General features: G+C 52.5%; 1 protein-coding gene across 1 annotated transcript; it reads right to left on the bottom strand.

Moving 5' to 3' along the window:
* Window positions 1-3072: 3072 nt before the first annotated feature.
* RBP3 (retinol binding protein 3) lies at window positions 3073-13485 on the bottom strand. Its single transcript, XM_047760709.1, has 4 exons — window positions 10289-13485; window positions 8045-8235; window positions 6092-6234; window positions 3073-3902 (listed from the first exon to the last, which is right to left on the bottom strand). Exons 1-4 carry the CDS (start codon window positions 13334-13336, stop codon window positions 3430-3432), a joined length of 3855 nt encoding a protein of 1284 aa, XP_047616665.1. The 5' UTR covers window positions 13337-13485; the 3' UTR covers window positions 3073-3429.
* Between the last annotated feature and the right edge of the window lie 553 nt (window positions 13486-14038).

Consider the following 14038-nt stretch of genomic DNA (forward strand, 5'->3'; position numbering starts at 1 on the left):
TGGGAGTACCTAGTCCAGCTCCTCTCATGACATGTCAGTGGGTGGCAGGGGGAGATGTGAGATGGTTGCATGGCAGAAACATGCCAGGGCACATAAATGGGGCTAGAGGCTGTAGTGGAGATTTAGACACTGAGCCAGGACCCCAAGACAGGGAGAGAGGATGGACAGTGCAGTTAATCATAAGAGAACAAAATCTTTACCTTGTTGAAGCAGAAAAGGAGGTCTTGAGAGGAGACAAGGCTGCACCCAGTGTTGGATGGACAAGTTGGGGGCCCAGGCTGGACAGTGGACAGAAGCAAGAAGCTCCTCAGCAAGACCTCAGCCCTGGTTAGGCAGGGGAACTGCCTCTGGTGGGCATTGCTGCTGTCCCTGCTAAGTTGGGCATAGCTATGCTGCCCCACACATGGACATCTGCCCACACTACTGCCCAGCTTCCCTGGGTCACTGGCTCCAGAAAAACAAATTCTGCACAGAAACCTCTGATTGGCCCAGGCAGGACCACATTTCCATCCCTCACTGCCAGGGAGCTGGAAAATTGAGCTTCTGGGGTGTCCAGTTTCGTAGTGGGGGAATGGTTATAGCTGACATTGGCCAGGCACTGGATTAGCTCATTTAATCTACATGGCCCTAAAGGTGCTGTCATCTCTCCCATTGCACAGATGAGAAAAATGTGGCACAGAGACGTGAAATAAGCTCCCCAGAGTCACACAGCTGGGAAGTAGCAGAGCCAGCCTTCCCCTGCCTCCCTCCCGGGCAGGCTCAAGCCAGAACCTGGGCTCCTAACCACTTCTCTGTTTGTGAGAGGACCTGTTTCCCACAGGTTCATATGGGGAGAGGTTCTCTGGACATCCAAATGGAGTGCAAACGTTGGTGCCCTGAAGGAGGACACATGTCCACTGTGCTAGATGTTTGATGGTTGGTGAATTACTGATCCTGTCTGAGGCTCTGGGGAGAGCAGACTCCAGTGGAGATGATAATGATGGAGGTCCATGTGGTGTGAAGCTCAGAAGAGAACTAACTGTGTATGTCACTCCTCCTAAGAACAGCTCTGCTCCTCCCCCTGTTTAAGACCCACCAAGATCTTTGCTGTCTGCTGACTCCACAGCACCTATGGGGCACCTTAAACAAAATAAACTGTAATAAATGCCAGGGGTGGATATAAAGAAATCCAAATGACGTGAAAGGAAGACCCATGAGAAAAAAAGAAAAAAAACAACCAATGATCACTAGGTTTGGATAGTGACTCAGTTATGGAATTTATTTTATTTTGTATTTTTGGAATAGCGCTTGCTACCTTTGAAAATAATAATATATGCTAATTATGAGGATTTAAGAAAAAGAGAAAGCATAAAGAAGGAAGTTAAAATATCATCTCAAATGCTACCACCTAGAAGAAACTGTTGTAATGATGATTTAGGTAATCATCAGATGGCCATATATCTATCTATACAGATACAGATAAGATAGAGATATAGATCTGTGTGTGTGTGTGTGTGTGTGTGTGCGCACGCGTGAGCAAGAGAGCGAGAGAAGAGGGAGGAGACAGATTCCTAGAATATAAGCATTTAGGTTCATCACACATTTGCCTGGATAGTAGTGGGTCTAATGAAGAAAAAGGTGAGATCACAGTATATATAACACTACTAAAACTCAACCATGCACTGAATCTTACTTGGATTTAGCAAGGAGGAAAGGAGCTGGAGTGAAAGCTTGCCTTCTATCAGGGCTTTCTTGTTTAAATAGGGTTGGTTTGTGGTCTTCTAGTGGAGAAACCCCTAGAGATTGGTGGTGCCCCAGAGTTCCCAGATCTCTAGGGTATGGGGAGGGGGGCTGAATAAATCTGGGCTGTGCCTGGTGCCTTAGAGGAGCCGCCTGTACCAGCTGCAGCCTTGAACTCACCAGAAGGCAGGGCAGAGAGGACCAGTACTTCATCTTCACCCAAGCGCTCCTAGAACCTGGGGCTCAGGGAACAGGGATTGGGCTCCAGGGTCTTCCTGCCCTCTGGGCCTCACCCCACCATGACTTTGGCCAGGGCCATAGAGGTCTTTCATTTTGTGGTCTCTCTGAATCCCCTGGGTCTCCTCCCAGAGCTGGTGCAGCTCTGTCTGCTGCAAGCTTCTCAGCCTGTTAGGAGTCAGCTCAGTCGCCAAAGCCAGCACAGTGACAGGCTGCACTTGGACAAGCAGAGCAGGTGTCTAGACCACCACTCAGGGCCACTCTCCCCGCTGGGAGTAATACAGGATGCTGGGATGCTGCCTGGTGCTAGAGCTCAGTTTTGGGTCCCTGGCAGAAGCTGGAGAACAAGGTCATGGGAGGAACATATGAAGGAAATAGACTTGCTCTGTAGAATTGGATTGAGAGGGTTTGGAGCAGGGAGAGAGGATTCTAAGTGGACCTAGACTTATCTTCAAGTGTCTGAGGGCTGCCACCTCAAGGAAAATGAAGATGTGCAGCCCAGTGGTCATGGGTGTTCATTGTGTATCCACTCCTTCAGCCAGGTGCTGCGCCAGGTGGCAGGTAGTAGGGAACAAGGGTGATTAGGACAGTTCCTGTCCCTAAGGGCTACAAAGTGTGGCAGGGACAGAAATGATCCCAGACAGAGTGGGAGAGATGCTCTAATGGGGAAGACGCAGGTGCAGGGAGAGCACAATGGGGACAGTGTGGTGGGGGTGAGGGGACTCCTGACTGCTGGACCTGCACCGTCCCACATGGGAGCCGCCAGCTGAAGGTGGCCTCTGTATGCTAGACACATGGCATGTGGGAATGGAGATGCACTGTAAGTGTAGGCCACATGCCAGATCACAAAGACTTTGTGCAAAAGCATCTCATTCATAATAAAGGAATATATTGAGTATGCCTTGAAATGATACTACCATGAACATACTGGGTTAAATCAAGTCTACCGTTAAAATTAATTTCACTTGTTTCTTTATACTTTTTTTTTTTTTTTTTTTGCCCCATCTGCAGAATATGGAAGTTCCCAGGCCAGGGATTCAACCAGGGATTGTGACTTAAGCCACAGCTGCAGCAACTTTGGATCCTTGACTCACTGAGCCAGGCCAGGGATCTAACCCATGCTGCAGCAGAGACAATGCCAGATCCTTAACCCATTGTGCCAGAGGGGCAACTCTTTTTACTTTCCTTAAATGTGGTTATGAGGAAATGTAAAGTGACACGTGTGCCTGGCATCCATGGCTCACATCATGTTGCTACTGGACAGAAACGCTCTAGTTGATGGCATGAGGACCAGGGATGGGTGGTTAAGAAGCATGGATGGGGACAGATCTGGACTTAGTTTCCTTAAAATAACTACTATGGAGGGGGTTGACTTTGAAGGGGGTGAGCTCCCTGTTCCTAGGTGTCCTGACAGAGAGAACACTGGCAGTGGGGAAGAGAGCAGATAGCTGAGCTCCAAGGGTACCTCTGACTCTATGCCCAACTGGAGTGCAGAAGGCCCCTTTTCCATCCCTTGGGGGCCTCGGTCAGGACCTCATGTCCGAGTGTCCTTTGGATGTGGCCCAGAGGTCCCGCCCGCCCCCGGTGCTGCCTACGGAGGCGCTGCCCACGGAGGCTCCGCCTTGCCCTCAGCAGGGTGTGCTGGAGCATCTCCTGGGCTCTGGCAAGGGCTCCTTCCGCAGGGACAGCCACATCAGGCACCACACCCACCCCTTCCCAGGAGCTGCCATCTGCAGCCCCCACTGAGCGGGCCGTGGGAATGGTGATGTAGAGGTTGGTGTCATCCACGTGGTAGGTTTGCGGGGGCTGGCAGCCCCCGCTGGTCACCTCCCCGATGACCAGTGCCCGGCCCAGCCTCTTCATGATGTAGGTAAATTCCTCTGCAGCGCCTGCCGTCAGACTGCTGGTCAGAATGATGATACTCTTCTTGGAGCCATAGCTTCCACCTGCAAGATATGAAGCCCTTCAAGATAGGGAGCCAAGTCCCCACCCTGGGCACCTGCCTTCTCTATGCTGTCTAGGCCTACAGAAAGGAGAGTCTGGGATTTAGTTCTGTGTCCTTGTGTCCACATGCAAGTCACTCCACTTTCCTGAGCCCCAGTTTCTGCATCTAAATGGGAATAAGAATGTGTGCCCCATCCCCAGTACACATGCACTTGAGAGCTTTTATCACCAAGCGATGGGAGAAGGCTTGACTGACTTATCTGAGAAAAGGGCATGCTTCTCCTGCACGAATGATGAGAGTGGTTAACCTGACCCAGATTCTCTTTTCACTTTGAACCCTCAGAAGAGCCAAATTTGTGACTTAATGACAACAACCTTCTAGGACAGTGATGTCCAATAGAAATGCAACATGACCCAGAATGCAAGCCACAGATGTCCTTTCAAGTTTTCTAGAAGCCACATTAAAGAAGTAAAAAACAAATTGATGAGGAGTTCCCATAGTGGCTCAGCGGAAACGAATCTGACTAGGAACCATGAGGTTCCAGGTTCAATCCCTGGCCTCGCTCAGTGGGTTAAGATTAGGTGTTGCCGTGAGCTATGATGTAGGTCCCAGACAGGGCTCGGATCCTGCGTTGCTGTGGTGTAGGCATAGGCGGGCAACTGTAGCCCCAATTCAACCCCTAGCCTGGGAACCTCCATATGCCACAGGTGCGGCCCTGAAAAAAAAAAAAAAGAAAAGAAATTGATGAAAGAAGTTTTAATACTGTTTTATTTAACTCAGTAGACCAAAATATGTTCCTCTCAAAAATATCATCAATAAAATTATTGAAATATTTTACATCATTTTTTTTTCAAAAAAATCTTCACAATCTGGTGTGCACTTAACAATTTACACATCTCGATCCATAGGAGCCATATTTCAACACTGTGGCCATATGTGGCATGTGGCTCTCATATTGGACATCACAATTCCAGGACCCCACGCATGATCTTCAGATATGTTTTTTTAACTTCTAAATTTGAATCATGAGTTCTTCTGGTCCTGATATTTTTTTTTAGGGCCACCACACCAGGGGCATATGAAAGTTTCCAGGCTAGGGGTTGAATCAGAGCTATAGCTGCCGGCCTATGCCACAATCACTGCGACACGAGATCCTTAACCCACTGAGCAAGGCCAGGGATCAAACCCACATCCTCATGGATCCTGGTCAGGTTCCTTACTGCTGAGCCACAATGGGAACTCCTGGTCCTGACTTTTTTTTACATTTTGCAATATTACTGAATGTATGTCCTGGAAGTTCCCCCAAATGCTTGTATGATTGAGAATGTGTAAATGAAAATTGCAGGGTATTTTCTTTTTCTTGTCTTTTTTTCTTGTTTGGCTGTCCCTTGGTATATAGAGTTTTCAGGCTAGGGATCAGATATGAGCCATAGTTGCAACCCACATTGCAGCTGTGGCAATGCCAGATCCTTTAACCCACTGTGCTGGGCTGGGGATCCAACCTGCATGCTGGCGCTGCGGAGATACTTCCAATCCCTTTGCACCACAGCAGGAACTCCACAGGGTACTTTTCTGATCTGATACCCCTCTCATCAGATGGAAGTACAGGTTCCTGGATCTTTTGCAAGTTAGGCAAGGGAGACAGAGCAATGCTATCCACCAGGGATAGAGCTGAAGAGTCCTGGTTTATAAAGTACAGGGCTTGTACTGCCTTCTCCAGCTCTGGGCCCAGGGCAGGTAATAGAAGCCCATCAGAGTTATAAAATTGTCTTGAGCAGCTGCTGAGAGTTCAGGAGGTAAGATAGAAAACCAGTGGAAACCCTGTGGAGTCTGGTAATGGGCAGGGCATCCTTCTAGTTCACATTTGTTGTGCAGACTGATGGCTGTAAAGGCAAGAATGACAGGCAATGTGGGTTTAGACAAACCAATGTTCAAATGTTGGCATTATCACTTATTAGCTGAGTGACCCTATACAAGATAGTCAATCTAGTTGAGACTCATCTTTCTCCTCTAGAAAATGGGCATAATGGTATGTTTTGAAGAGATTAAAAGTCATAGGTACAAAACGCGGGGCATAGGACAGGGGGTTTATATTCTAGCTACAATTACTTCCACCTGAACCCAAACTATCTTTCTTCCATTTCCCAGCAGCTTCTAGGATGGGTAATAGGAAGGGAAAACTGCACGCACCTGTGAGATGCGTGTGGGTCCAGAGCTCGCTGACAGAGTCATTGGGCCGGTTATAGATCTTGTCCAGGAGAATAGGAGGGCCTTCGTCAAAGAAGTAGGAACACAGGGCTGAGATGGAGGATGTGGGGCCACCGATGTTGAACCTGAGCGAAGGGAAATGGAGGCCACTGATGGGGTGGAACCCACACAGAAGCCCTCGGTGCTCCTCTGGAGGCCTGAATTCTTGCCCTGTGGAGGGTTCTAATTCTAGGCAGCCTCAGTCTGGTGCCGTTTCCTCATCTACAGAATTCTTTGGTTGGCATTTCCCAGAATATAAGACTCTTGAGAACAAGAGACTCTGTGGTCAGATTCATTCAGAAAATACTGCACAACATACCTACCCCTTCTGATAACACCTTAATACATAATGTGGTGCATATTGTGTTACATTAAAGGCTCTGACAAGTCCTACAGGCTGGAACTCACTGATAAATCTTCCCTGCTTACTGACCACGGACTGCTCCCCTGCACCCATGCTGCCTGTGAGTGGGGCACACTTTGGGAACACTTTCTTAGCTCGTTGCATGCTTGATAATTTCACAAACCCATTAGGCATCTCAGTTGACGTGTCCTAATGTGACACTTAGCGTGGTAGAGTGCTCAGAGCTATAAAAGTGCATCGGGGTGAGAGAGCCTGTGATCATTCCAGATCATTTGGATTTGTCCCTCTGTGAGAACTTGCTGGGCCCCTGTCTCCTCATTTGTGAAATAAGGAATCCTGGGCTGGCAATATGTTAGGAGTATCTTCTGGCTGATGGTCTAGGATGGCCTGGCTGGGTTCAGGGCTCATGACTTCAGCATCCGAAACGCCAAACCTTGGCTTGGAAGTCTTTAAGCAAAGCACACCTATGCGCTGGATCTCCTCTTTTAAAAATGTGAGCCTCACAGTTAAGTTGAAGGGGACTTATCATGAGGGTTATTTGGATGTTCAATAGAGTGTTTGAAGAGTAAATTGATCAGAGTTACCGCAGGAGGCCCCAAGGTCAAGTTCTGGGCATACACAAACTCGAGCCCTGGGAGATCATTTATCTGCAGGGAAGAGAGCCCACCCCTGGGATCCAGCACCACCTAGTGAGGACTAAGAATCAAGGGAGTGTTGCAAGCCAGCAGCCAGAGCTCCCTTAGTCAATCTAGCAGCAGTGGATGAGGGGAGTGTCCACATCCCAGGGGAGCAGGCTGCCCCCTCTCCATAGCCCATGGAAAGTGCCCAGGACAAGTCTGCTAATGGACCTGGGATTGACAAGAAGCCTGGCCACTGCCCAAGGGCATTCTTCTACCTTTAGCCCCCTAACGCCCCCCTCAGTTCTATGAAGGGAACTCACCCTGTATGAGGCACCTTCACAGAAGCAGAAAGGGAGGCCTCTAGCTGCAAGCATCCCCTCAATAATCATTTTGTGTAGTGTCTTCTTTTTGCAACAATAGTGGCTAATTTGAAAATTCTCTCTGGGACTCCGGCTTTATGATTCTTATTATGAGACTTGTCCTGGGCACAGCCACAGGTGGAGGCCTAGCTGTTCCAAATTCTGATCATCAGAGTCACCTGGATGATGCCTGTCAAATATACAGATCACTGGGCCTTGCTCCTGGGGCTTTGGATTCAGCAGGGTTGGGAAGGGCCATGGAATCAGTGCATTTAAGGTCACCCTTCCCCTCCCTCCTCACTGAATCTTATGACCAGGCAAGTTTGGAAACCACCAGATTAGACCAGTGATTCTCACCCTGGAATGCATATTGGGGTCATCTGAGCTTAAAAAACCAATGCTAGGGCCCCACCCAGCCAATTAAACCAGAAACCCTAGGCCCCAGAGCCCTGAGAGCCAGGTAGCTGTTCTACTCGGGTCCTAAGCTGCATCCTGAGGTCCCTTCTAGACTCATGGCTTTGACTGTCCTCTGGAAGCTGCCCTGGCCACTGACCTCATGTCGATAATCAGGGCATCCGTGTGTATAATCTTCTTCCAGACGTGCTCCACCAGCAGCTCGGAGACCTGGGTGAGCAGCTCACGGTCCCCAAACATGTCAAACCTCAAGTAGCCAATGTTGCCCTCGAGCACGTTAGTGTGGAAGGAAAACTTGATCAGGTCTTCAAAGACTTCAGGGGAAGGGATCTGAAAGATTGGGTGGTGGGCTCCGAGTCAAGAGAGGAGAGATGTGAGAACACAGATTTGAAAGTGGGTACCACGGAGTTCCTTTAATCATGAGCAATATTGAGGGTCTGGGAAGGGAGCTCCCATTTCTGAAGCAGGTAGTAGGTGCCAGGGCCTTTCCTGATGGTATCCAAGAGATTACCTGGGTGGTGGGCCTGGGATGTGAACCCACATGTGGTCAGCAGCCTCCTTACTGGGCACGCTCATGGGTGCCACTCACTTGCCCTAGTGTCAGAGCTGAAAGGTCTCCACTCTGACTTCCCTGAGCTTATCAGACACTTTTTTATCTCTGAGCTCATCATCCTCTTCCTCCCTTGGGCAGGGATGGAGACATTAACTACTGGGCCCCTGAGGTTTTACCAGGGTCCTGGCCCTGTGCTGAGCACACTGCAGCAGTCACTGTAGTGGAGACACTATTATCTCCATCTTTTCAGTGGAAAACTGAAGCACAGAGTGATTAGGTAACTTGCCCAAGATCACACAGCCAGTAAATGGTAAAGCCAGTATCTGAGTCCACATGTGACTCCAAACCAGGAACATCCCTGTAGCCTGGGACACTCAGCCTCCAGACCCTTCACTGGCCTCAGTCACAAGTTCTCTGACGACAGGCCACTCTCTTCTGTACCCCCTCCAGGCTTCAGTTCCCCTTTTTGTAAAATGGGATGATAATTCTGCAGGAGATGTTTTTGGTGCCCTCAGCCCTCCTCTGATTTCAGCCACCGCTTGACCCAGACTGACAGGGCCCTGCCTCCAACCCACCCCTATGTCATTCAGCTATCCCCAGAACCTTCTTCAAGCTGCCTCAGAGTCTGAGGGAGTCCACGTCCCCAAGGGCACCTTCAGCCAATGGAGGATGGGAACGGCTGGGTCCCATCTGCAGAGGAGCAGCTCCAGGAGGCATTCTTCACAGTTGTCAGGGTGGCCCCGTTGGAACCTTCAGAAGCAGCAGCATCAATAACACACCCACCTGCAGCCTTTTCGTCCCTTCCTCTCCCACTCTCCCCACCACCTCTTTCCTGCTTCAGTGACCACCTCCTATGTCAAACTGCCATCTCAGGTCCTTCCTTCAAGGGAACCAGGAGGATGAATGCAGCCCTGCCTATTGTGATTATGTAGTGAAAACTGAGCTGATAAACGCCCTGGAGAGGGGTTATAAAGCTGCTTTTTCTGGAGCACTGCCCTGACAGGAGTGCTTGGTGAATCCTATGGCGTAGTTTGGCCCCTGGTCCGGAGAATTTTTTCCCTCATCTACCCTGTGGCAAATTCCTCAGCCTTGATATATCTTTTCAGAACTCCCCAGACCTGCCATGCTGCCCTCAAATATTCTTGACAACACAGCCCTGATCAGAATTTCCCATCCAGCTGGCCCTTGTATGGGGGGCACACCTACCCAGGGCAACTCCTTTGGGAGATGGTACTTGGCATTGTGGGAGGGGAGGAGAAGGCAGACAGGGGTTCTCTGGGCTGTGCACCAGCATTCTTGGGCCTGGGTCCAGACTCCACGCTCTAGCTGCAAGGCCACTGTGAGGCCAGGACCTCTGACTGCTTCCCTGCCGCCCCCTGCCCAGCCCCCACCATCCCCAGCCCCACCGCACAGCTCACTCACACAAACTGTGAACCCCAAGGCAGGCAGGTGCTGTGGATACACACAAGCCCCACATTTCCAGATGAGGAAATCACAGGGACCTCATGAGCCTCATAGACTTCTTACCCCAACACTGACAGTGAGAAGGCCTGCATACTTTGCTTTCCACTCAGCCAAGAGTGGAAGCCCCTTCCATACTAGAGATTTTCAAACTGAGCTCCTGTAGGTACCAATGTTCTACACAGGTGCTCAAGGACCTCATGGGCACGGGGAGTGGATGATAGGGAGAGAAAGAGGAAAAGATGTGACTGGAGAAAACTTACACATGAAAACACATCTGGAAGTTGTTGCCTTGACGCCTGCACAGAGCCCTGGAAGTGATCAATTCCCTCTTGGGACCTGCTGGTTCAAGTCCCCCTTGTAACTCACCTGCATGGGCACAATCCCAGGAATGCGGTCCTTGGCATCCTCAGGGATGTGGGCTGTCTTCAGGTGTGGGTCTCCAGACAGCAGCTGCAGGTCAGCCTCCAGCATCTCGGCCAGGGAGGCTTCTGAGGTCACCCTGGCGTAGCGGCTCTGTAGTCGGCTCAGCTTGACTGCTATCTTGGCCCCCATTTCGGGGGAGGCATAGTTATCTGCTACCAGCTTCCCAGCTGTCTGCAGCACAGTGGGCACCTTGGCACGCAGGGCCACTATGTCCCGGGCTGTGGAGAGGGCCACACTCATGGGCACGGTGATGTCTGGCTCCACCCCAGCCAGGTCCCAGGCCTCGCCAGTGCTGGCACTCAGGGCCATCTGCGTGGGCATGGAGGCATATAAGGGGCTGCTGCCCACCTGGTAGATGCCCACAGAGAGTGCCCCTCCAGCCGTGGGTTCCCCAATGATGGTGGCACGCTGAAGATCCTGCATGGTATGAGCAAAAGCCTCAGCCGCTGACCCGCTGGTATGGCTGACCAGGATGTAGAGGTCCTTTTGGGGCCCGTAGCGCTGACCGGCCACCTGGGGCACGGTCCACACCTCCATGACCCTTGACGTGGCCCTGTCAAAGACAGAGTAGAGATGCTGGCGGGGCTCCGCCTCAAAGAAGTAGGAGCAGAGCAGCGGCACAGCCGTGGAGTAGCTGCCAGGGTTGTAGCGCAGGTCAACAACCAGTGCAGCCGTGTCTATCAACTTCTGCCACACCAGCTGCACCAGCTGTGGCCCAATGGCCTTCACTGTCTCCAGCTCAGCCATGGCATCAAAACGCAGGTAGCCCAGCCGGCCAGGTAACACCTCCGTCTTGAACAGGGCCTCGATGAGATAGGAGAGCTCTTCTGGGGAGGGGACAACGGGGGGTGGGGGAGGCACCTCCTCAGCCACCATCTCACCTGGGCTGTGGAACACCAGCAGACGGTGGTCCCCAGACATTTCTTGCAGGTCGGCTGTGAGCTGGGAGGCTAGCGACTCCAGGTCCACCGCTGTGCGGTAGGCCCCCTGGGCCAGCTTGGCTCGCAGCAGGGCACCCGTCTGCCCCACGACCTCTGGCCGAGCATAGTGTGCCTCCAGCAGGTGCCCAGTGCCCTCCACCAACTCCCCCAGGCTTCGGTGGAACTCCAGCACTTCCTGAGCTCTGTCCAGGGCTTCCTCTGCCAGCACAATGGCATCAGGGACCACGCCACCCCCCAGCCAGCACTCTCCGTGGTTGTCAATGAAGGTCAGCACGGGCACTGTGAGCGAAAGGCCGCCCTCGGTTGTCTCCAGCAGGGGCACCGTGTGTGTGTGCAGCAGGCTGCCTGCGGTGATCTCGCCCACCAGCGTGGCCCAGCCCAGTGACTGCATGAGGAAGGCCAGCTCCTCGGCTGCAGTGGCAGTGCGGTGGCTGGTGAGCAGGTACACCCCACGCTGGGTGCTGTAGCGCTGGCCCAGCAGCTCTGTGCGGCTGTAGTGCTCCTGTGTGACATTGGTGCGGCGATCGTAGGTGGTAAAGAGGCGCACGGGGCCGGGGTCGGGGCCCTGGAAGTAGGAGAGCAGCAGGGGCACAGCGGTGGATGGCCCCCCGGGGTTCTGGCGCAGGTCCATGATGAGGTGCTCCGTGTCCTGCAGGGGCTCCCACACCTGGTGCACAATGTATGGGGCCAGCACCCCCAGCACCGAGGCGTCAGCAAAACTGTCAAAGCGCAGGTAGCCCACGTTGCCTGGAAGCACAGACACACGGAACACGGCGTCTACCAGGGCCCGCCGGGCAGCCTCGTCCTCGGGCACTTCTGGGATCACCTCTGGCAATTCCTCAGCTTCATCCTTGGGCTCAGAAGAGGGTTCTTTGGACTTGACCACCTGCACCAGGAGCCTGGGGTCCTCAGACACAGCCTGCAGGCCAGCGTTGAGCTTAGTGACCAGATCCTCCTCGGAGACCACCGAGGACAGGTCCATACTGGCCAGGTGGTGCAGCAAGGCTGGCACACGGTCCACCAGCGTGTAGTATTCCTGCAGGACCTCCTGTAGGCGCTGGATCACTCCTGGAAGGGCACGACGCAACTTGAGGATGGCCAGGGCTTTCTCCAGGGCCTGCTCAGCTGGTGTCCCTACACAAGGCAGCACTCCGCTGCCCTCCCATGTCTGGCTGCCCTCACCCAGGGGCCCCAGGGACCTGGACACAGGCACGGTGAGAAAGAAGTCGGACTGGCCTATCCTCAGCTTCTGGAGGTCCAGGGCGCCCCCCACAGTTCGCTCGCCGACCACAATGGCCCTGCGCATCTGTTTGAGGATGTAGGCGATGTCCTCAGCCACGCCCACTGTGTGGCTGCTAGTGAGGACCACCACATCCTTATCCGCACTGTACCTGTCTCCCAGGACTTCGGGCAGGGTCCAGATTTCAGTAGTCGTATTGGAAGGACGGTCATAGACGGTGTCCACGTGCAGGACCGTGTTCCCTGGGTGCAGGTAGGAGATGACATAGGGGATGCCAGAAACGTGGCCCCTGGTGCAGTGCCGGAGGTCTAACACCAAAGCAGAGGTGCCCATTAGCTTTTCCCAGACGTTGACTACCAGGAAACTCCCCAGCTTGTTCATCACCTCCTGGCCTGGGATGTCGTCCACCCGCAGGTAGCCCACATTGCCTTCCAGAACTTCATGGCGGAGGCTATTGTGCAGCCCCTCAATGAGTTCCTCTAGTGTGAGGTTCCTGAGTGCCGGGGCTTTCGGGGTAACCTCCAGGGTGCTGGGCTCATAGGAGATGATCAGGCGAGGGTCGTTCAAGGAGTTCTGCACCCCAGCTGTCAACACATGAGCCAGAGTCTGAGGGTCGGTGATGGCTAAGATCTCAGGACTCTTGGTGGCCTGCTCGATGGCTTCCTGCATCCCCATCAGATTCTCTGGGAAGCAATAGTTATCCAAGAGGATCTTGGCTGTGTCCAGCACCAGGCTTGGCTGGAACAGGTGTGTGGGGCCAGTTAGGCTGCAGAGCAGCATGGGCAGGAGCAGGGCCCATTTTCTCGGCATGGGGATCCAGAGGGAGAGCTGGCTCCTGCACAAAATCTCTCTTGACTGAGAGCAAGGCCACAGCACTGCTCTGTGTGGCTGCCTTTCTCCTGCGTCCTTCTCAGCCGGTGGACAGAAGGTCTGGGGCTAAACACGGGAGTTGGGGTGCAGCTTCCAGCTCTGGTAAGCCTTTAATCCTGTCTAATTCAAGTGCGTCAGCCCTGAGGACTGGGGCGAAGGGGCGGAAGTGGTTTGACCCAGAAGGTATGCTGCATCTCATCTGGCTGCACCACAACGTGAATAACTACCATTTATTTTGAATTACTGCCACATGCCAGGCGCTGTGCTCCGTGCTTTATATGCTGACAGTCTTCATCTGCAAAGCAGATTAACCTGCAAGAAAGGAGCATTTCCTCACTGTGCTAGGTGACCCACACCTCTGGAATTAGGTAGAACTTGTTGGAGGCCTGGTTCTGACCCCCTCACTCTGTGACCTTAGGGAAGCATCTTGCTTATTGTGCAAATTAAGTGAGAAAATATGTGTAAGGCACTTCACAGTGTCAGGCAAGAAGGAAGCACTCACTGACAAATTCTCTGTGTTAGATAATCTCTCTGTTTTCTGGCTGAAGAAAGAGTTCTCTAGCTAACTAAGCCCACCATCCTGGTGGTGGGATGTGAGGGCAGCGAGAAGCAGCTGGGATGGGAGGCACAGTCACTCATAAT

This window comes from Phacochoerus africanus, chromosome 15, assembly GCF_016906955.1.
Source record: "Phacochoerus africanus isolate WHEZ1 chromosome 15, ROS_Pafr_v1, whole genome shotgun sequence".
Classification (NCBI taxonomy): Eukaryota; Metazoa; Chordata; class Mammalia; order Artiodactyla; family Suidae; genus Phacochoerus; species Phacochoerus africanus.

Excerpts from the sequence above, each read along its gene's own strand:
- RBP3 (XM_047760709.1), bottom strand. The coding sequence starts at position 13,336 with ATGCCGAGAAAATGGGCCCTGCTCCTGCCCATGCTGCTCTGCAGCCTA. Across the intron at positions 6,235-8,044 it reads GCCCTGATTATCGACATGAG|GTTCAACATCGGTGGCCCCA; the intron begins GTCAGTGGCCAG and ends CCCTTCGCTCAG. Across the intron at positions 3,903-6,091 it reads GACCCACACGCATCTCACAG|GTGGAAGCTATGGCTCCAAG; the intron begins GTGCGTGCAGTT and ends CATATCTTGCAG.